This window comes from Capra hircus, chromosome 28 (genome assembly GCF_001704415.2).
Source record: "Capra hircus breed San Clemente chromosome 28, ASM170441v1, whole genome shotgun sequence".
In the NCBI taxonomy this organism is placed as follows: Eukaryota; Metazoa; Chordata; class Mammalia; order Artiodactyla; family Bovidae; genus Capra; species Capra hircus.
The window spans coordinates 10,591,450-10,614,899 of NC_030835.1; the positions used below are offsets into that span (position 1 = coordinate 10,591,450).

General features: G+C 54.2%; 1 protein-coding gene across 2 annotated transcripts in view; it reads left to right on the forward strand.

The window, feature by feature from the left end:
* ZCCHC24 (zinc finger CCHC-type containing 24) overlaps positions 8,151-23,450 on the forward strand; it is a 65,914-nt gene continuing 50,614 nt past the window's right edge. The window contains exons 1-2 of one of the 2 annotated variants that reach the window (XM_018042254.1): positions 8,151-8,464; positions 20,615-20,815. In XM_018042254.1, the coding sequence (XP_017897743.1) occupies positions 8,219-8,464; positions 20,615-20,815 (447 nt within the window). In that variant the 5' untranslated portion in view covers positions 8,151-8,218. The remainder of the gene's footprint in view (positions 8,465-20,614; positions 20,816-23,450) is intronic. The other variant, XM_018042253.1, reaches the window with a different exon arrangement.

Here is a 23,450-nt window from a genome sequence, read left to right on the forward strand (position 1 = left end):
GCAACAGTTCAAAAATCACAGAACCAGAAGCCACGTGATTTTCCTCTTCTAGGTGGCAGTTTTCATTTTTTTGGCCACACTGTGTGGCATATCGGATCTTAGTTCTCAGAGCAGGGATAAAACCCACGCCCCTTGCGTTGGAAATGTGGTGTTTTAGCCACTGGACCAGCAGAGAAGTTCATATTTCTTGTGTGTGTGTGTGTGTGTGTGTGTGTGTGTGTGTGTATTCTTTTTTTTTTTTTTTTTTGGCCACACATACAGCTTGTGAGAGGCTTGTGGAACCTTAGTTCCTTGACCAGGGATTGAACCTGGGTCCATGGCAGTAAAGCACAAGCCCTAACCACTGGACCACACAGGAAACTCCTTAAGTGGCAGTTTTCATATCAATAAAATGAGGTTTGGGAACCATATCATCTTTGAGCCCCCCCATTCGCTGAGTTGGCTTTCCTAGTAGCTCAGTGGTAAAGAACTCACCTGCCAACGCAGGAGACAAGAGTTTGATCCCTGGGTCAGGAAGATCTCCTGGAGAAGGAAGTGGCTACCCACTCCAATATCCTTGCCTGGGAAATCCCATGGACAGGGGAGCCTGGTGGGCTGCAGTCCATGGGGAAGAAAGGAGTCAGACACTCAGTGAGTGAAACAACAACAACAATTAGCAGGGCTAGAGCAAGTTCGGAGAAGGCAGTGGCACCCCACTCCAGTACTCTTGCCTGGAAAATCCCATGGACGGAGGAGCCTGGTAGGGGGCAGTCCATGAGGTCGCTAAGAGTCGAACACGACTGAGCGACTTCACTTTCACTTTTCACTTTCATGCATTGGAGGAGGAAATGGCAACCCAGTCCAGTGTTCTTGCCTGGAGAATCCCAGGGACGGGGAGCCTGGTGGGCTGCCGTCTACGGGGTCGCACAGAGTCGAACACGACTGAAGCGACTTAGCAGCAGAGCAAGTTCTGTTGCTGTAACAAAGAATCTTCTCGCCTCCACCTCCATCTCAGAAGCTGAGCACCAGAGAGTTTCGTTCCAGTTCCCACTACAGTCTAAGAGGCCCTCCTTGTCAGCTCTCCTGAAATGCTGACTTAGGGATCTGGCCTTTTCTGCCTTGGAATTTTTCACTCTCCACCAGCAAAATGGGAGAGAGAAAATGTGGAGAAGCCCCAACAATGCTTGCTGCCTCACCAGAGACACACTGCTTCTTCTCACCTCCCTGTCACTGAGAACGAGTCCCATGGGCCCAGCCCGATTGCAGAGGATGCTGGGAAAAGGAGGGAGGGCATGGATGTTCAGAGAATGGGGACTCTCCCTGCCAGAGCCCCCTGCATTTCTGCAATCCTTTGAGCCTCTGAGTCGTTCCAGACCAGATTTGACAGTCTCCTGTCTCTGAGTCTACAAACCACAAAGGCTTTCTGAGTTTATTCGTTCATTCCTTAAGTAAACAGAGGACGTGCTCTGATCCAGCACTGTGTCAGGCAGAGGAGCTCATAGTCCAGTCAGCAGCGGTGCTGGGTGGAAGGGAGTGAGAAGGGGGAAATAACAGTTTTACAGATATCATGATACCTTGCAAACACTGATGCGTGCATGGCCAGTCAATTCCGTCATGTGCGACTCTTTGCGATCCTATGGACTGTAGCCCGCCAGGCTCCTCTCTCCAGGGGATTCTCCAGGCAAGAATACTGGAGTGGGTTGCCATGCCTTCCTCCAGGGGATCTTCCTGACCCAGGAATCGAGCCCAAGTCTCCTGCATTGCAGGCAGATGATTCTTTACCACTGAGCCATTGGAGTTAAGAGTAAAAGAAAAAATATCTACTGGGTGACAGTGGAGCTGGGGGTTGTGATTACTAAAGTCTTCTTTGGGAAAGTCATTTTTTCAGTTGGATCTTGAAGGGTAAGAGTAGCCTTCCGGGAGAACTGAAAGAGGGGGCTCTTGCTGGTAGGAGAACAGCATGCGCAAAAGCGTGGAGGCCAAGAAGGCCTCCCGTGAGTGGGGAAAGGCCAGTGTTTTCACTTTATTGGAAGGCAAGGCACATGTGGTGTAGGGGTTGAAGGGTAGACTGTAAGAGCAATTCTTTTTTTTTTAAATTTGGCTGTGTCAAGTCCTTGTTGCATCATACTGGGTCTCTAGTTGTGGCTCGTGGGCTTAGTTGCTCCGAGGCATGTGGGATCCTCTGGACCAGGGATTGAACCCATGTCCCCTACATTGCAAGGAGGATTTTTAACCATTGGACTATCAGAGAAGTCCCCTGTAACAGCAGTTAAAGTAGAAAGGTGGTCAAGAATCAGAGATCAAAAGGGCCTTGAATGTCACGCCCAGTGGATGTTTGGACTTTATCCATTGGGCAGCCATGGAAAGATTCTAAGGAGGCAAGGAAGGCCAAGGGTCACTGGAAGGGCCATTTCAGCCACTCCCAAAGTCTCCATTAACCAGTTTCCCTTCCCTTCTTTGATTCCCCAATATATGTACACAGTTCTGCACACTCAACGCTGGGTGAGCGTCAGTCCCCATCTTCCAAACAGATGCCCCACAAGCCTAAATACACACAAATTCCGGAGCCCTTTGTGCCCCACACATTCCCATCACTGGTTCACAGTCACCAAGCATCTTCTTCCCAATCCTGAAGGTCTGGGGTCGCTCCATGGGGTTGAGGTGGTTGAGACTATTGGTAAAATTTATATGGCTGTTTTGTTTAAAGAAATGTGGATGGGAAGTTAGAAGGAGGGGAGGAAAGTCGCTGCTGCCACAGTCCCTGTGTGGAAGGCCCCATCTCTGCCCCATCATTTTTCTGAAGGCCGTTCTTTGGGGAGCACAGGGTCTGCTAGGGCTGTCCCTGTGACTTCTGGGATCAGAGGTGAAGGGGCTTTTGTCATCTTGCCCTAGGTCACGTCCAGAGGGCTGGGCTGAGAACCCTCAGAGGTATCCAAGCTGGTGCCCCTCACATCCATTTCACAGAATCTAGCCTTGAAACTGGGCAAGCACTGAGGGCCTTCCAAGGGCCAGTGCCATCAGGTGTCCAAGTCCCTCCTGTGTCTTGGAATTCAAGAAGTGGAAAGATTTTACACGTGAAGAGAGGATATTCAGCTTTCCACTGTCACACAGTGGGGAAAGGGGTAGACTCCAAAGGCCCTGGCACTATTGCACAGCTCCGAACCTGCGTGCAATGGCCAGCTGAGTTTAAGGTTCACGGCTCTGCCCACTTTGTATGGTTCCCTTCTGGACAAGAGTTTGTAAGCAGGGCCTGGAGTGATGAGGCTGCCCCTCTGGTTTTCTCATCAGAGAAACTGCATAACCATATCTGGGATTGGTGGGCACCAAACTCTAGCTGGCATTTACCAAGTCTTGGGCCCTGGCAACAAGGGAGCTGCATCCATGGGAAGAAGGATTACCTTTTGGAATTGAGGGCAGCCTCTTTCTAATTCTGCACAAAGTCCCCATATATGTCAGAGGGTTCTTTGGGATTGTGGATTTGCGTCAGGGATGGCAAATAGTTTTCATCTTGTGGATCAGCTCCACTCTTGGCGGCAAATCCGGAGTGCTGTGCGGAGATGGAGCCTGGAGCCCTGTCTGGGACGGAGTGCTGCACTCAGTGACTTCTGCCCTCAGTGGGGGATGGGGCAGTGGAGTGTGCAGGGAGAGTATTTGCCATCTTGCTATCACTGCTGTAAACTGACACCTTCTGTGTCAACACACAGCCCAAAGGAGCCCAGTGCACAGCCCCAGCCCAGAGGAAAGGCAAACGTCAGCCTTCCCGGTGTGTATCAGCTGTTTAATTCCTGACACATGGAGTGCAGGTGGGTTCAAGAGGGTTAGGGGTTTCTTTGCATTACAAATCACCACGAGATGTTTTCTACTGACATAAGCAGCATCAATTTGCACAGGACTGTGAAGTCCCTTCTTCTTCCTCTGTTCATCTCTGCCAGCCTTTCAAGCCCAAATTAAAGGCTGTCTCTCTTCCCCTTCCCCTGCCCAAGACACCCGCCCCAGATCCTTGCTTGCTCTTCTGTGTCCAAAGTTTCTCCTGCTCAGAGCCCAAAGCTCTTGGTTTGAAATGCCATCAAGGACTATCAAATCTGTTGCCTGGGCAACTTTAGGGGCAGACACTTCCCTACATGGGTCCTCCTCCTCCAAACACCATGCCAGGAAAGTGGAATATCACTCTTATTGAAATTATTAATACCACACTTCCTTCCCACATGATTGCTTATTTCCAGCTAGCAAAGCACCTTCCTGTCTGCCTCTTCGTTTGACCCTGTCAAGCACTAACTGAGAAAATTGAGGTTTACAGAGTGGACAGAGACTTGCCCAAAGCCACTCAGCCAGGTTTCTTTCCTCCAAATCCTGTCTTCTCTCTGTTGTCTCATCCTGGAGACCACAGGGTGGATGGAGTCGCCGGAGAGGGAATGGGACATGGATCCAACCCTCATCTGAGAGTTCCCTGTGGTCCTGAGGACAGTGTAGGGGCTAGAGCGGGCATGCAGGAGACTGCCGGACCAGCGCCAAGGAAGAGAGAGTTAGATGTGGACTGGATTAGGAGCAGGTGGCTCAGCCCTCAGGCTTCCTGGGTGACCCTGGGCCAGTCCCTTTCCTTCTCTGGGTCAGGGTGCTTCCTTCTCTGTAACCTGAAGGCTTGAGATAGGAACTCTGACTTTTTTTTTAAGTCATTTATTTTAGTTTGGCTGTGCCGGGTCTTTGCTGCTTTGCGTGGGCTTTCTCTAGTCACTGCAAGCAGGGCTATTCTTCTCTGTGGTGCTCAGGCTTCTCACTGTGGTGGCCTCTCTCTGCAGAGCACAGGCTCTGAGGTGCGTGGACTTCAGTAGTCGTGGCTCATGGGCTTAGTTGCTCCTCAGCACGTGGGATCTTCCCAGACCAGGGGTCGAACCCATGTCCCCTGCGCTGGCAGGCAGATTCTTATCCACTGCACCACCAGGGAAGTCCCCTCTGACATTTTGAATGCAAGGCTTCCTAATGTGTACATGATGGGGGGTGGGGAAGCACCGAGTCTAGGCTTGGACCAGTCTTCTTATCCTGGGACCCAGGCCTCTGATACCTATCTTGTCACTCTTACCCATCACCCTCCATCCCATGGGAAGGGTTGTCTCGGGGATATGAGGGGCCCAGTCAGCTGCTATCCAGGCAAACTGCCTGTCAGTTGCTCAAATTTATTGATCACTGACTGGGTACAGAGCCCACGTGTTGAGCGGGTGTGTTGTGGGCAAGGGGAGGGAGAAAAGTACGAAGCAAAGAAGCCATTCAGGCTTCAAAGGGGAGCATAATCTGGCTCCCATAATCCCTCCATTCAACCATTGACCTAGCAAACATTTTTGGATCATCTCCTACCTACGTACAGGCCCTGGGTAGGAACTATGGAGTGGGGGTGGTGGTGAAGAGGGCAGAAGCCCTCAGTGTGGTCACCAGGTAGGACCAGTACCCTTGCAGCATCACATCATTCTCAGGCACAGGGGATCCCAGACCAGGTGCCTGAGACTCAAAGTCTCTCTGAGGCTGAGAACCACAGCAGTAGGGTTTTGTGTGGCTAGAACTTTGGTTCTCCACATGCCCCATCATTACCTATTTATTGCCTAGTACCTGCCTGGTCTCTAAGGCAATTTGAATTTACAACCCATACTAGGGGAAAAATATGCACTTCAAGATAACAGGACTATCCTTGACCAGAAGAAGAGTGGTGGGTGGAGACAGAGTTCTGGGCTAGTGCTGGGAACTCTGGGGTCTCCTTTAGGCTCCCCAGCTGCCTGCTTTTGGAACTGGAAGATGTACAATTGGAAGATGTCCCCTCTCTGACTAGCAATTTTCTCTGTAAAACATAGGGAGAGTTTAGATCGGTGGCTACAAATCCTATCCAGCCCCTCCCCTTGGAACCTTAAAGATAGTATCAGAGTTCCAGTTCAGTTCAGTTCAGTTCAGTCGCTCAGTGGTGTCCGACTCTTTGCGACCCCATGAATATCAGCACGCCAGGCCTCCCTGTCCATCACCAACTCCCGGAGTTCACTCACACTCACGTCCATCGAGTCAGTGATGCCATCCAGCCATCTCATCCTCTGTTGTCCCCTTCTCCTCCTGCCCCCAATCCCTCCTGGCATCAGCGTCTTTTCCAATGAGTCGGGTCTTCACATGAGGTGGCCAAAGTACTGGAGTTTCAGCTTTAGTATCATTCCTTCCAAAGAAATCCCAGGGCTGATCTCCTTCAGAATGGACTGGTTGGATCTCCTTGCAGTCCAAGGGACTCTCAAGAGTCTTCTCCAACACCACAGTTCCAGAGATGACCCCAAATGTTTCCAAAAGTAAGTGGTTATAACATTTATTCCCAACAAATGTGTACTTTCTCTTTCAAGGAATAGGTTTAAAATATAAAGGGTACTATATATATGTGTCTCTGATGATGAAAAATATTGATTGGTATGTGTGCTATCATTTGTATTAATAACCCCAAACTGATAGACAAAATCTTTGAAAACATAATCAAATGAGACAAAAAAAAAAAAAAAATCCAAGGGGTTGTTGGTTGGTGACATGGTTGGGAAGAGTGGCATTTGATCACCACTGAAGTCCTTTCACTTCCAAGCATCCACAGATGTGTGCCCACGCAGGTGGTGGGAGAAAACCTGTTGGAGGGGGTAGCAGAGAGCTGACCTTCATGGAATATCTTCTGATTTTCAAGCTCAAACTGGTAAGTTCGCAAATATCCCTAGAGGTAGGACAGTGACCCTCCCCATCTTACAGAAGAGAAAGGTTCATCAGCACAGGTTAGGCGCAACGCCAAGGCCACTCATCTGGAAGGTGGCCAAGCTGACACTTGAACGCCAGGCTGAATGGCTTCAGAACCACTGGAGGTTGGAGAGGTGACTAGCGTCCCCCTCTAGGCGCCTTGTCGCTAGGTTCCTGGCGCTGGCGCAGCGCAGGCGCCCGAAGATTACCTAAATCTGAGAGGATGAAGGCCTCGGGGGCTTCGGAATGTGTCGGGAGGGGCGAGGGATGGTTGTGGACCCACCCCCCCCCACCGCCGCCGGCCGCCACCCCGCGGCATACTTGAACTAGCTGGGCTGCCCTGGGGAGCAGAGTGACAGATGTCTTCCTCAGTTCCCCAAACTCATCTAGAGTCCTGGCGACCCACAGAGGCACTGGGGTGGGCTGGGACCGGGGGTTTGGGTGGAGGAAAAGTGCAAGAAGTGAGGCGGCCACAGAGCAGAAATAGGAGAAGAGACAGGGTTGAGGGGGAGGAGGAAGGAGAGGGAAGGGGGCGGGGAGTCCTTCCTGGGGCAGGAACCCAGGCCCCCCTTGGCTAAGCAGACCCGAAAAACGATTCTGCAGATGGAAGGAATTAAGTGGGAGGGGGAGGGTCCTTTGGTGATAGCGAGAGGAGGGAGGGAGATGTGTGTGTATGTGTGTGTCTGTGCGCGCGCGCGTGTGTCTGGGTCTGAGAGGGTAAGGGGAGAGGCAGAGACACATCAGACTAGACGAAAGTAGAAAAGACGAGACTGAAACAGATCCGCCGAGAAAGACGACAGACAGACGATGGACACAGGAGATGTTAGTCTGAGAGAAAGAAGAGTATGTGGAAGCTAAGAAAATAGAGGGAAAAAACAAGTGAAAATGAAATCATTGTAAAGGAGTTGGAAAGAGAGACAGCAGTGAGCCGAAAGCAGAGAGAGCCTGGACAGATCAGGCCCGGGGAGCAGAGAGCTCCTGCGGAGCTGGGGAGCTGGGCCGGCCGCGCACAGAGGGCGGGGACTGCAAGGGGACCGCCCATGGGCGGACCCTCCCCGTGCTACCTATGTAGATGAGCTCTCTTTCCTCTCACCCCGCCCCTGCTACTCTATATTCAATGATACAGCCAATGGAAGGCGAGGATGGTGCCACAAGGGGCGGGGCCTCATAGAACCCCACCCCAGGAGCGGCCGCTGAAGGGGTCAGCACAGAGGCAGATAGCGGATCGCGGGGCGGGGCGGGGCGGGCGGCTCGGAGGGGGCGGGCCCAAAAGTTTCCTGCCCAACTTTCGCTGCCTCCTTCCTCCGCCCGCGCGCGTTGCTGCTGCAGTTGGGGGGAGGCGGCGGCGGCGGCTGCGGGCTGAGCGCGGGGTGCAGGCGATCGCCGTCCGGGCTCAGGCGGCGGCAGTGGGCGCAGGCTCCCCGGTGCCCGCCCCTCCGCTGGAGGGGGGGGCGCGAGCGGGCGGCCGGGGTGGGGGGCGGGGAACCGGCACCGCCGCCGCAAAATGAGCCTGCTGTCGGCCATCGACACGAGCGCCGCCTCGGTGTACCAGCCGACCCAGCTGCTCAACTGGGTCTACCTGTCGCTGCAGGACACGCACCAGGCGAGCGCCTTCGATGCCTTCCGGCCAGAGCCGCCCGCCGGCGCCGCGCCCCCAGAGCTGGCCTTCGGCAAGGGCCGCCCAGAACAGCTGGGCTCGCCCCTGCACTCCAGCTATCTCAACAGCTTCTTCCAGCTGCAGCGCGGAGAGGTGGGTGCCCCCGCGCGCCCCCGCCCTCCGGCGACCGCGCAAGGCCTTTTCCTATCTGCCCAGCTCTTCCTGGCTTGGCCCCGGCCCGGCTCCGTATTGCCCGGCCCTGCTTGGCTTGACTTCGCTCAGCTCTGCCAAACTCGCCTCCCGAAGTCTCCGGGGCGCCGGGAGCGCGTCACCTCCCCGCTGAGCCCGGCCCGGAGTAGCTCTGGGGCGGGTGGAGCCCTCCTTCCCTCTCTCCCAGCCTGGGGCGCCCTGCTCCAAGGGGGCTGGGGAGCCCGACCGGGTGGGTGGGTTCCGGATTGTCTCCAGACAGCCGGGGCGCGGCTTGTGCGGGGAGCCCCATCCAAGTGTCCTTCCCACGCCCAACCCCATCCCCCTCTTGGCCACCGCTCGCTGGGACGGAGAGTGTGGATTTGCTCCGAGTTCCTTCGGAGGGCCCTGAAATCTTTTCTCCTCCGACTTCGGTGGTTCCCGACCTGAAGGGCACTCTGGAGAGCAACTCACTCGTAGAATTTTTCTGCTGTTCTCACGCGGGGACCCCCAGATAAACTCTTCAGCCGCTCGCCCTCCCCCAGCCACATAGGAAGTGGTTTTTGAGGGCTTGACCCCACAGACTGTGCTGTCCCCCGCCCTTCCAGCCTGGAAGGAAATGAAAGGGAAATCTCTTGAGCCCCTGGGAGGGGGCTCGATAGGGGGAGAGGTTCCAGCTGCCCAGTGCCTTCTCCAGAAACCTGGGCCGGCTGCCGTTGCGAAGTCTGCCTGTTGGAGGGATTCAGTTACAAAGTCAGACGGGCAGCTAGATAAATACCCAGACTGCATCTTTCCCCAGCTAGATAAATACCCAGATTGCCAGGACCTCCCAGCCCCTTGGAGAGCTCTTCAGAGCCTTCCTGGATACCATCCTCTCTCCCTTCAGCTGAATTCCTCCTGGGCCCCACTCCCACTTGCTCCTGCCTCATGTAAGAACCGCAGACACCCTCTGTGGCCTTCCCTCGCTCTGCTTCTGGCAGCTCTCTCTGCAAAAGTGCAGAGGGAGGGGCCCGGTAAGAGGACCCACGGGAGGGGCACTTGCCTTCTAGACCGGGGCACACCAGTTAGCTTCAGGAGAGTCAGAGTCCCTTACCAGTTTGCGGGAGAAGACCTGTGTATACACCAGAGTGCTGGTGATGTGGGAAAGACAGAGGGTCGCCCTTTGTGACCCCATAATGTGTTTGCCTCTGCCATTATTGACTAGGGAAGATGTGGCCATGTGAATTGCTGGCCTGAGGCCTAGAGATGGGCCAACGGCAGGCCAACAGAAAGAAGGGATGGTTGACCTGTATTGGACTGTCAGGCATAGCTGGGGGAGATGAATCTAGAAAGCACCCTTTGGTGCCAGGCGACAGCATTCATATTCCAGAACTCTTTGTAAACTGTGAAGCACTCTCTCCACCTGAGGAATTGTTCTTGGCTGGAAGTCTTTCTTTCTTACAAGGGACTTTGCCTTCTCTTCGGGGAACTGGCTTCTGTGACCAGGGGCTTTGGAGGACAGTGCCTGGGTCTTGTCAGTTGTTTGCTCTCTTACCAAACATTTCTGAGCTCCGTGTGGCCCCCTGGGGATTCCACCAGAGTCCCATGGGGGCCTCAGATTAGAAGACAGATAAGATGATATTGTGTGAATGGTGGGTGATTTCATGGGGATCCTGTAGGAGCCCAAAGGCAGAAGGGAGACCATGGTTCACAGATCAAGGGGGGGGGTCCCTAAGCAGCCTGTGCTCGCTGCTTACCTCGGTGTCCCCACTGAAGGGGCACATTCCTCTGCTAGGGCCAGTGTAGAAGGAGCTGGTAAAAGTTATCTAGTGCAGTGGTGGAAAAAACTCTCTCATGATCTGACTTTGGAAGAACCCTCATCTCTATCTGGGCCTCAGTTTACCTATCTGTAACTTGTAGTCTCTGCTGTCCTCCAGGGTGATATGTGTGGGATTTGAGAGCTGTGCAGGAGAGAATGCGCCTACAGACAGGCTGAGTTGGGAGAGTAAGGAGGGGCTTCTCCTATGCTCATGGGCCAGTGGCTCCCATGCAGGGGCTGGAAGGCTGTGTCTGCTGAGTTCCGGAAGAGTCTCTTGGCTTCAGACTCACCCGCTGTCACCACCTCCCCCCTACCAGTTTCGCCTCCTAAACCCTCTTGAAGCCCCAGCTGTGCTTCTAGGGACAGGCCTTTCCTGCATCCAGGGCTTAGCTGGTGACCTAATATGGCTCCAAAATAGCAACTGGTTGAGAAGGCAAGAAAAAATACCCCCCACCTGAATGCCACCGAGGGGCTTGTCCGACAGTAAGCAAGTTGTGTGTGGGCCTGCAGGGACTCTGCGAAGGGCCCCAGGGCCCCAGGAGCGTTGCCATTCCATGCAGAGCCTGGCAGGCCCGGTGGCAGCGCCTGCGGATGTGACTTGCATGCTGACCACTGACCACGGCCTGTCTGCGTCGGTCCCCGTGCCAGGAGCCCACCCCCTCCTGCACCACCCCCAGGCTGCTCCCACCACAATAGCAGAACACCATGAATGCAGCTGGGGTTTGGGTGGGGGTGGGGGCTGAGGACATGGGGGCACAGAAGCCCATTGTGCCCCTAGAACCTCCGCTCTGGAAGCTGAAGATAAGCCAAGGGTTCTGAGTGGAACACTGGCCCTGCGAGCAGAGAGGGAGATGGTGGAGTTCATGGGCAAGTGCAGAAACTGGCACCAGGGGGTGACTGGTCGCTTGTGGGGGTTTTCTTGGCTTCTTAGTGTGTGGTAAGCCTGCCAGGCCAAAGCACACACGGGTACTTGGTGCAGTTTTTAAAAAGGCCTCTGGGCATAGAAACTAGACCCTGTGAACGAGCCCCTGTTTCAGCCCCCGATCTGTGGCAACAACTATTAATGTATGTCTTTGGAGGGAAATTTGTGAGGCCCTTGACGATGCCCTTCCTCTCTTTCTCCGGTACCCAAGGAAGGCAGGTCTTAGAGGTAGTTGGGGTTGGTGGCATGAGAGTGGGGGTCTTCCCTGCTATCTTGCTAGTGCTATCTTCATAGCACTAAGTTTTGTTTGGGAATTTAAATTCACAGCAGTGTGGAGGCTGTGGGACTCCACCTCCAGAAAAGTAGAGTTACCCTCACATTGAGAATTAGTGCTCAAGCACCTCCGAGTGATGCCAAGAGCCCCTCCTGGGTAGCTCCTGCACCCCCTTAGGGAGACGGAGCTGTCCCATTCCAGGTGAGATGTTTAGGGCAGCTGTTTTCTTTTCCTCTTCCTCCAGGGCCAGATGTGGCTTGAAGATGCGGCTCTGCTGTCAACTGATGCTTTGTGGAGGTTGTAGGGGAGGGCTTTGGAGTCAAATACATTTGGGGAACACAGCCTAGTATCCTTCCCTTGGAGACACACATTGCCCACTAACACAGTAAAGGCTCTGAGAAGTCCTGCAGGACAGAACCTGCTAACCTTTCTTCAACCCGACATTCTTCTGTATACCTCAAGTTCAGGGCATGCTCCATGAAAGCAGACCTCTTCCTTGTTGGATATATTTTCAACCCGTAGGAGGCTCTTCCTGCAGCTGTTAACCCAGATGCCCTCCTGGGTCCTAGTGCTATCTTCATAGCACCGAGGTCACCCTCCTCTTTGCTTCTCTGGACTCACTGGAGATTTGAGAACAGCAGTAAGGGTCTCATGAGGCTTACCAGATAGGGCTCGAGGCTCCCACACACACCTTTTGAGGGGGTAACCGCAGTGTCCTGGTTTAAAAGGTCCTAGGGATTGGCAGTCTTCTGAAGGTTTGGATATATCACTTTTGCTCTCCGTTGGTGCTGCTGAGCCGAGGGGCTGCCTGATTGGCATGGATGGGTAGAACAAATCCACCTGTCTGCTGAAGGTGGGAGTTTGCTTCACTGGGGTTGAATGGGCTTCAGGAGCTGAGGTGTGTTCCCAGCAGCCTTTGTGGTCTGTGTGAAGTGGTGGGGGGCAGCCCCAGGACCTGGGAGGAACAGCCGTTCCAGCCCAGCTGGGAGCTTGGGAAGATGCCCGGCTCCCTCTGGCCAGCCCTGGAAAGCTGAGCTCTGACTCAGGCAAGGGAGACCGTCGTTCAAGGGCCTGTTGGCTGAGGTGGCCTGACCCTCCCTCCATCAAATTCAGTTGATGGGGCGGGCCTAGACTCGGAGGGAGACCACACCTCATGGACCTTCTGAGTCAGGTGGAAGGGAGGAAAGCAGGCAGCATTAGTAATAGGGAATTAGCAGTGATAGAAAGTCAGGTGCTGTCAGCACCAAGAGAAAGACCCTGCGGAGAAGCGTCCCTTACTTTGGTGGTGCTTTCTTCTAGGCATCTTTTCTTCATGGCCCCAGAAGAGGAAAATAGAGGCCTGGCTAGTAACTCAGCAAGTCAGTGGCAGAGCTCGACCTAGAAGTCTCCTCCATCCTGACTACGGCTGTCCCATTGGCTCGCCCCGCTGGTGCGGGTGGCACTCACCTGGATCGTGCCCTGGGTGCCAGTGTGGGGCATGCATTAGCCAGGGTGCTCTGTCAGGCTTCAGTGCCTCACTTGATCTGTCCCCGATCCCAAACCTTCTGAGGAGTGGCAAGCATTGCTCATGGGTCCTGGGTTTTCTGTCATGTCCTTGCTCGAGCCTGGGACTCTGTGGGGCATGAGTCCAAGGGTGGCCTGGCTTGGGGGAGGCAGAGGAGACGGACACCGAGGACTTCCTAGCACTCCTGTCTCATAGCACACACTGGGTGCAGCATCCCCATTATGCAGATGGGGAAACTAAGGCTCTTCAAGAGGAGGAAGATAAAGTCAGGGAATCAGCTGAGGATCAGGGCTCCAGGGTGTGTCTCAGGGTGCTTGGTCCCTTGTGTGTCTGTGTGTGGGTGGTGGTGGCTGGGATGTATAATCTTTATTCTGCCCTCCTCTGGCCATATAGATTCAGTTGAGGTTTCTGAAAACACTAAGCACCAAGCTTTCACTCTAAGCTTTTGCACTTGCTGTTGTTTCCACTACGTCTAATGCTGCGGACTGTCCTTGTATAACTGATAGATTCCAACTTACTTCTTTATGGCCCCAGTGGATGTCTCTTCTCTGAAGGCTTTACCTGGCTGCCATGGGGAACACACCTCCCTCCTTCCATGTCCTGTGACAGAGAAATGGTACATGCTTCTGGTAAAGCATGTCTGAACAGTCGGTATTGCTGTGAAATATTACCATATGTGTCAGTACTCTGAGAATAGGAACCCTGTCATCCTGTCACTTGGTAATCCCAGCATCCCATGCTTGGTCAGTGTCTGGGACAATTCACTAGGTGGATGGGTGGATGGATGACTTGGACTCTCTCCTCCCATTCCTTCCCCAGACTTGTGACTAGGGAACACTTTCCTCAGCCTCTTAGCCTTTTGTTTTATCTCACGGAAGAATTGTTTATGAATTGCTTGATAAGTTTTAAAGAGCTGATGTGGGGGTCATGAAACCCTATGCGTAGAGGTGTCCCAGCAGAAGTTTAGGTGTGTGAAGGGTTCTTGACCTTCTTTGGCTGTGGGCCTCTTTGAGAATCTGAAAGCAGCTCAAGTTCCTCTCCTCAGTGCAATGTACACAGCACGCTTGTCCATGCACACACAGAACTTGCATTTGCACATGATTTCAGGGGGATCGTGTGGACAGTGGACCTCAAATCCAGGCCCCTTGCCGTGGAGGTTGCAAGCCTTGATGGTGCCCCAGACTGTCTTACTATTAGCGACCGTCTAGTCCTCGGATTCTCAGATCCATGCTTTCTGCTTTCATTCAATGCATTTGGTCTAGAAGCAAGAGGCAGCCCACTCCCCAGTGCCTATGCTCGAGCTGGGGAGCTGGGCAGTAGGCTCGTGGCTATGATATGTGAACCCCTGCCAGGTGAGTGGTGACCTGCAGGGGAGCAGGAGAGACTAACTGGGGAGGGGGAGCCTCCCCTGGGTCTGTTCCACTCCATCTTGCTGCCACTGTGCTCCTCCATCCCTTGGTCCTTTCTTTTCCCATTTCTCTTTCCCAACTCCCCTTACCAAGAACACAGCCTGCTTATTGAAATCTGAATCTCCCATCAAATTCTGGCTGTGTTTTGCACACCCCCGCTGAATGGACTTCCAGGAGGCAACAGTGCCCTTGGCCCACAGGTCATCTTCAGACCTTGGAAATAGGAGCAGAACTGGGGTCTAACCACAGCTGGGGAAACCCTTGGTCTGACTTCACTTTCCTGTTGGCCCGCTCCATCCTTGGCCATGGCTGTCTCCTATCCCTGAGCCCAGCCCACATCCACCCCTGCTTTTTGTATAGAATGTATGTGTGTTTGTGAGCATGTGTATGCGTCTGACCCCAGGGGCTGGAGCCCCAGATAGACCCTAGGGGTGAAGAAGTGCAGGTCTCCTTGGAGAAGGGGTGGAGTCATTTGTGAGATGAATGGTTTCTTGTTCCAAAGAGAGGAGTGTGGGCGTGCATGTGTGTGTGTGTATAGCAGTGTGGACACGGATGGCTTTTGGGGATAAGGAAGGGGCTGTTCAGCAGATGGAAGAATGGAAGAACCCCCACAGAGCTGGGAACTAGGACCAGAGGATTCCTCCTCTCAGGACTTCTCAGGCCCCGGGTGCAGCAGACTCCGCATTCGCTCTGCACAGACCTTACCCATGGTCCTGCGCCCACCTCTGCCAACTGCTCCCTCTTCTCTTCTTGCACCCATTTCTTCTTCTTCTTGGCTGCCCTCAGAAGCTCCTGCCCACCTGCTTGGACTCCCTCCTTCCTCTCCCACTGTTCCCTCTTTCTGTCCTGGGGATGGTGGCCAAAAGGAAGCGCAGTTGGTCAGGTTGACTTGGCCTTGGAAATCTCTCCTCATGTACCCTCAGCAGAACCACAAACCCCGGGGCCCGAGCCCCTCACACAACCCAGAGAAGGTGGCACCCTGTCTTACCAGGCCTGAGGGGCTTGGCAGTGTGGAGTCACAAGGCCTCTGTGCCAAGGAAGATGGTCCTTGCCAGGTGGCTCCCCTTCCTGTAGGGAAAGACAAGCCTTGGAGGCCATTCGGGAGCTGAAATGTAACAGGCTAGCAGATCGGGCTGTGAATCTCCTCTCAGACACGTGCTGGTTGTGTTTCCTCGGGCAAGTTACTCAGCCTCTCTGTGCCTCAGTTTCCAGTTCTATAAAACCAGCCCAGCAAGGACCATCTGAACAGTGTTCTTGGCAGGTATGAGTCTCAAGAAAGGGAAAGGATCCAGTCGAGTTTGTGACACAAGCGGGCTCGGAATAAACTATAGTTCTTCCCATCTAACTTTCCCCAACAGCCGAGCCAGAACCTTGGAGAAGTTCCAGCCCTGGACAGGAATCTGCTGCTTTGTTCCCTGCATGTGGCATAAGGATCCCACGCTTCCTGCTCGCTGCTGGGGTCACTGACCCGGGGAGGAAGGAGGTGGTCTCCTCCCCAAGGCTGTTCATTTGGGCCTAGATGACCCAGAGCCACACTCTGGGGGGCTATCCTCACCCCCCAGCCAGCGCAGCAGACTCTGGGGTGAGAGCACCCTCCGAGTTAGTCCATGGGAACGCAGAGACCCTGAGCTAAATCCTCCAAGGCATTAGGGCATCTGCACCCCCATCTGTCAAGTGGAGCCCCCTTCTTGCCTGTGACTGTCTACATGCAGGACTATCATGGGCTTAAAGAGCACTGGAGTCTGGTCTCTGGGGCAGTGGAGGATGTTAGGATCTTTGCCTTCGGGGATGTTCAGCCCTGTGGAGAGACGAAGAGGTATCTCTGTATAAAGAGATGAAAGACAGACTTCAGAGCTCCTTCAGGCCAGAGCAGGGGAGTCCCCATCCCAGCCCGCAGCACAGAGCTATGGCCAGGAGGTCTGGAAGACCTCTGGAGGGGGCTGGGGCCTCTGTAGCCAGAGGGACCTCAGGAGCACCTGAGTCTATGCTTTTCACACCTTCCCTTGGAGCCCAGGCCTGAGTAAGAAGAAGGGGTGGCTTCATGGCCGTATCACTGGAGTCAGAACCAGGTCAAAAACCAGATCCTGGAGGGTTTGGATCCAGGGTGGGCATCCCAGGGGTGGACAGCAAGTGCAGGCCTGGAGGGAGAAAAGCAGTGGCTAGTAAGACGCCAAGGGGAGTAGCCTCACTGTTGTAGAATTAGGGGCTGACTGATGAAGGGAAGCCCTGCCCAGCCTTGCCCTCCAGGCACGAGCGGCAGGACTTGGGAGAGGTGGTACCCTTGTGAATGAAGGGCCCTCTTGTGTACCATGCTCTGGGGGCATCTTTCAGTACCTGAGTGTCTGGACCTTAAAAAAGCTGGCCTGCAGAGATCATAAAGTTTGCCCTCCTTCCCTGCTCCCTGTTACATGTGGGGAATCCAAAAGCTTGGGGCCAGGCTCCATGGGCAGAGGGGAGGGAGTTCTGTGTGTCCTGGCCTCTGCTCCGGTCAGTCCCCACAGGCCATGGAAACGGCGGAGAGACCAGCTCGCCTTTTACCTCCATGGGCCGAGCTCCTCAGGGCTTCAGAGAGGAAACAGCTTGCCGCCCCACCCGCCCATCCAGCCAGCCGGCAAGCAGAACTCCTGGCCCTTAGGCCTGGCTGCGTGCCCTGGTCTGTGCCCCTGGCCTCACTTTCTCTATCATAACTTCAGAGTGAGTTTGGGTCGGCTGACTGCCCCTTCCTTTCGTCTTTTCCTGGTGTCGTCTTGAACTGGGGCTGGGGAAGGCAGTTGGAGCAGCTGTGAGGGCCAGGCCAGTGTACACTGGGTGGGGAGAGGCGGCAGGGAGGGGAGCCCTGGCCCCGCTCCTCTGACCCACAGCTGCCTGTGTGACCCTCCTGAGGAGCAAAGCCATGACCTTCCTGAGGCGGTGGGAGGGGTGTCGAGCTGCCAGGGGGAGGACAGCCTGGATGCTCGGAGGCCCCTGCCTGCCCAGGGAGACCCGTGGGGCTGCCCAGGGGCAGGGGTGTGTGGCCACAAGATGGGGGAGAGGTTTTTCAGGGTATAATTAGTGCAGTTTCTGGCACCCACCAAACTTCCCCTTCCTCTTGACAATTTGCTGCCAAAACAGCCCTGATTCCTGTGGACTTGCTTAAATCTTATCCAGAAAAAAAAAAAGAAAAAAGGAAAGAAAGAAAAAAAAAAAATAAGAGGGTTGTTATTTGTGAAATTGCATTTCCCAGTCATGAGAATGAGTCACACCATTTGGAACTTCAAGTTTCTTGTTTGGATGAACTTTTCTCTGGGAGGCTGGGGTGACACTGCCCTCCCCCAGACCAGTTTGGATGGGGAGAGGCCTAGGGACAAGCTAAGGAGAAACCTTGATGGTTGGAAAGTCCAGGTGCTCCCAAGGCCAGGGAGGGCTAGGAAGGTTGTACCTTCCAAGGGAGATTGAAAATGCTGACTTGGGCTTAGGGGTGAAGGGGGTGTGGCGAGTTAGTGTTTAATGGGGACAGAGTTTCAGTTTGGAATGATGAAAGATTCCTGGAGATGGATGGTGGTGATGTTTGCACTATAAATAATGTGAATGTGCTTAGTGCCATTGAGCTACACGCTTAAACATCGTTAAAAAAGATAGGTTTTTACGTAACGTATTTTCTACCACAGTGAAGCAAAGCAGATTCTGGGCCCTCAGTCCCTGGTGGCTGCTTTGATAGGTCTCAAGTGGGACCCAGAAAAACTGTATTGGTTAAAAGTTTCCCGGGTCATTCAATACAAGTTTGGACACACTGATCTAATCTGTAAAATGGGGACAGTGACTCATAGAGCTGTGGTGAGCTTTAGTTATCTTAACACACATAAAGCTTCCAGCGCCAGGGACACTAAAGTGCTCAGTTCGTGTTGCTAACATCATCTAATCCCACTTCCGCTGGGACTCTCCCCACATCCCTTAAGGTTTTCCTGTCTTGGCTCGCATACCGCTCCCCCAAGGATGGGGGACCCTCTGCCTTTCAGGATGGACCATCTGGGGCCACCTGGGAGCTGGAAAGTTGCCCTCAGACTGGATGCAGGTTTGTGCGGGATCTTCCACAGTGGCCCTGTGCAGTGGTAGAGCAGAGATCTGTGACCCCATGAATTATATAATCCATGGAATTCTCCAGGCCAGAATACTGGAGTGGGTAGCCTTTCCCTTCTCCAGGGGATCTTCCCAATCCTGGGATCGAACCCAGATCTCCCGCATGGCAGGTGGATTCTTTCCCAGCTGAGCCACCAGGGAAGCCCAAGATGGCATCAGGAGCCTTTAAGTTTCAATGCACAGTCACTGAGGACTGACTGTGTGTTGGGCCTGAGCTGCCCTGATTGTCGTGTCTCTGTCTTTCCTTCCAGATCCCAGGCTTTGGTCCAAGCCTACACGAGAGAGAAAAGAGGCCCAGAGAGGGAAAGGGCTGGGCCAGAGTCACAGAGCAGGGTGTCCAGGGAGCCAAGAAGAGTGAGGGCTGTATCCTCCAGGGAGGAGTGCCGGACCTCCAGAGGCATACATGTGTGAGGTGTGGGCTCTGTCCTGGTTGGAGGAGGGGTGTCTTGATTCCCTGGGACCAGCTCTCAGCTTACTACCCTCCCTTCCTACACTGAGGGGACACAGAAAAAGAACTGGTATGCCCAAGAACTGGAGCCTAGTAACCTGAGCCCCGTGCCCAGGTTTGTCATCAGCCCCTGGGAAGCTACCTCTTTCTAGTCTTGGCCTGGCCCCGGGAGAAGGGTCTCATGGCCAGCCTCACTGCAGGCCCCACCTTTGCTGAATTCCAGTGTGCCTGGCCGCCCAGAGCCCGTGACTCCTATAAATAGAGGCTGTATACACCAGGAGGGGGCCTGGGCCACGTCTGCTTTGAAGCCAGGCAAGACATCTGGTTCCTGTCAACTGGAGGTGGGAGAGGTGAGAGAGGTGGGCCGTTTCCTCCCCGGGCTTCCAGAGAGCTGGCCCAGACTGGGCTGAGGGCTCCCCGGACCCACTGTGCACAGGCGTCGGCCTGCAGGAGGCCAGGCAAAGTGCCGAACTTCAGTGTCCTCTTCTGTACAGTGGAAACGAGGCTGCGAGCTGGTCACCCCACCAGCACACGGCAGAGATGCGGCTCTGGTAGGTGGCTTTCTGCTGCTTGTCTTACCTCCTGGCAGCGTGTAAAGAACTAATGATCACCACCGTCACCATCATCATGTACTGAGTACTTCGCCAGTGCCAGGCAGGAAATAAAGGGCTATGTTAGCCTCCTAGAAACCCTTGGAGGTAGCTGTCATTACTCCTGTTTACTGGATGGGGTCACTGGGGTCCCGAGTGGTTCACTGGCTTGTCCATGGATGCACAACTCGAGCAGGGATTTGAACATGGGCTCCAGGAAGCCGGAGCCCACAGGTGACTAAAGAGTCAGTATGAAACTAGGAATGAAACCACCATATGACCCAGTAATCCCACGCCTAGGCATATACCCTGAGGAAACGAAAATTGAAAAAGACACACGTATCCCATTGTTCATTGCAACACTATTTGAACTATAGAACATGGAAGCAACCTAGATGTCCGTCAACAGATGAATGAATAAAAAGTTGTGTACATATACACAATGGAATATTATCAGCCATAAAAAGAAACACATTTGAGTCAGTTCTAATGAGGTGGATGAACTTAGAACCTATTATACAGAGTGAAGTAAGTCAGAAAGAGAAAAATAAACATTATATTCTAATGCATATATACAGAATCTAGAAAAATGGTGCTGAAGAATTTATTTGCAGGGCAGCAATGGAGAAACAGACTTAGGGAATAGACTTATGGACAGGGGAGAGGGGAGGAGAGGGTGAGATGTATGGAAAGAGTAACATGGAAACTTATATTACCATATGTAAAATAGATAGCCAACGGGAATTTGCTGTATGGCTCAGGAAACTCAAACGGGCTCTGTATCAACCTGGAGGCGTGGGATGGGGAGGGAGATGGGAGGGGGGTTCAGAAGAGAGGGGATATATGTATACCTATGGCTGATTCGTGTTGAGGTTTGACAGAAAGCAACAAAATTCTGTAAAGCAATTATCCTTCAATAAAAAATAAGAAAAAAGAAAAACCAGGGAAGACAAAAAACAAAGACTGGGTATGAATGCGCGTGTGTGTAGGAGCCTGTGGAAGCACGGCTGCACCTTGGGCCGGGCCCCCAGGCCTCACAGCCTCCGTCCCCCTCAGGCGCTGGGCAGCAGCGTGTACAAGAGCGCCTCACCCTACGGCTCCCTCAGCAACATCGCCGACGGCCTCAGCTCCCTCACCGAGCACTTCTCCGACCTGACCCTCGCCTCCGAGACCCGCAAGCCCAGCAAGCGGCCCCCACCCAACTACCTGTGCCACCTGTGCTTCAACAAAGGGCACTACATCAAGGACTGCCCCCAGGTAAGGCGGCCCGGCCCGGCGGCGGCGGCGGCGGGCCTGCGGACCAGCCTCGGCGCGCGGAGGAGGCGCAGCCGCTCGCCGGGGCCCCCCTGCAGCGCCTCGCCCCGCGGCCACTGGCCGCCACCTCTTTGTCCCCTCTGGTTTTCCTGAGGCCGGCTAGCTGGTGTGGACGGGACAGAGCCCCAGCTTGGGCCTGCACTGGCCAGTCAGCAGTCTGGGAGGGGCACCCCAGAGTGAGATTCTGAGCCTCCGAGTCTCCCCTCACCCCACCCCAGTCTTCCTGCCAAGGTGGGTCCTGTTACCATCGGGCAGGAGGGGCCAACGGCTTCCTCACGGTTCTCCTGAGAGCCCATCACCTCCCACTCACAGGGAAGGAATGTGGGCTCCAGGCCAGGAACCCAGATGTGCGCCCCCTCCCCCAGACCCCACCTCCGCCTGCTCTGCAGCCTGCAGCCTGTGAGGGGGAGGGGTGCCCCCAGGATAGGTCTGGGTGAAGCCCTCAGGCAGGGGCTTCCCAGGTGGCTCAGTGGTAAAGAATCTGTCTGCATCGCAGGAGACACTGGTTCGATCCCTGGGTCAGGAAGATCCTCTGGAGGAGGAAATGGCAACCCACTCCAGTATTCTTGCCGGGAAAATCCCATGGACAGAGAATCCCATGGGACAGATAGACAAAATCCCACGGGCTACAGTCCGTGGGGTCACAAAGAGTCGGATGCAACTGAGCACGCACACACGAAAGTCTCAGGCATGGGGGGCTGGGCATTGCTCCCTTGGGGTGGGAAAGGGGTGAGGAACAGCCCCCATCTCTCCCTTAGTGTTTCGCTGCAACAAGGTGGGGCTCTGGGTGCAGACCCCACTCACCGGATGACCCCTGACTCTGACCGGATGACCCTTGACTCTGACAGATGTGGTTTTGGAATCCTGGAGAGAGAGGTTAACAGTTGTGTTCCATATAGTATGAGATTATCAGCGATTTTTTTTCCTATTATTTTTTCATACTTTCCACTGTTTTTATAGCATGGTACTACTTTTATTTTATACGTGTAATGGAAATGGAATCCTGGAAACTCAGAAAATCCGTGTAGTCTTGCCCTCCAGATGTTGGCAGCTGTGGGTGTGGCCAGGCAGTGCTGGGTCCCTCCAAGACCAGTGAGGGTGCCGAGATGCCAATCACCACTCTTCTCAGGAATGGCCATGCCACGCTTTAGGTCCCTGCTCCTTCAAGTATAGCCAGCCATCTCCACATCAGAGTCGCCCCAGAGCTTGTTAGAAATGCAGAACCTCAAACCCAACCCAGAACTATGATCCCTGGTGATTCAGCCAGTGATCTCAACCTCCCCCCACTCCTGGCCAAGAGAGGCCCACCCACCCTGGACCCACTGCTGGCTGCCCTCCAGATCCGCACCCCCTGGGCAGATGTGTGCAGTGAGCAAGGGATCCTTGGCATGAGGGCACCCTGGCAGAGGGTCAGGCCCCTAGCCCCCAGGGTTCTAGGGATGGGACAAGAGGCCACCAGGTGGCTGAGGATCTGGTTGGTGCTAAAGGATGTGCCTGGGCCCACCCAGTGAGCAGACCCCCATGCCTTCCCTGACTGAACCCCCCACGCCACCCCACACACACAGCCTGTCAGCTCTCAGTCACCCTGCCTCCAGGGTGGAACAGGACTCCACCTGTTTAAGGAGGAGATGGACACTGTGTTAAGTGCTCTCCAAGCATTTCCTTTAACACTCACATCTGCCCAGTGTGCTGAGTACTTTTAATAACCTCCTGTTACGGGTGCATGAGCGCAACTTCTCAGAGCCCCCTGAGAGTGTCTACTGGGTGGGCAGCCCAGGAAAGCTTCCAGGAGAGGGGCTTGAGTGGGGCTGGCAGGTTGATGAGTGAGGGGTGACCAGTATCCAAAGGCAACGGATGATGAATCCGAGGCAAAGGGACAGTGAAGAGGTGTGTGTGTAAGTTTTGTGCACTTGCCGCTCTTCCCCAGATGGGGCCAGAGTCGTGCCAACGTGCGGGATAGAGGGTGCCTCTCCTCAGTACCTCTTGCTTCCTAGCATGGTGCTATATGTTACACAGTATGTTCACTAATCTTGTGTAGGGCTCTCAACTCTGTAGCCGAAGTAGGAATGATAGCTTCATTTTACAGCGGAAGAAGCCGTCTCAGGAGAGGACGGCTGCAGAGAGGGCTGAACCCTGCTCTTGGGACCTCGGTGCTTCTGCTTCCTTGAGCATCCGTGCTGCTCCAAACTGAGCATCCATAGCCTGTGGAGCCTCACGTCCTCCCTAGAGGTCCTTTTCTAGCCCCATCTCAAACCTGACTCTGTCTAGGATGCCTGCAGGCCCGAGGACTTCTCTTTACTCTTCACAAGGGTCACCATTTGTAAAATGAGGCTGTCGACACTAACATCGTGGATTGCCGTGGGGACTCAATGAAGTAATGCTTGAAAAGTGCTTAGCACAGTGCCTGGCGCCCAGTAAGTGCTCAGTAACTGTTGGCCAGCATTATTTTTGTCTCCCTTATGTCACAATGTGGAATGCACATGCCTGGCTAAGGATTTTAGCAGGCTGGAACAGGGTTGGATGCTCCACACTTCTCTGCTGACCACAAGCCCCGGGTGCTGGACTGAATTCATCTCTG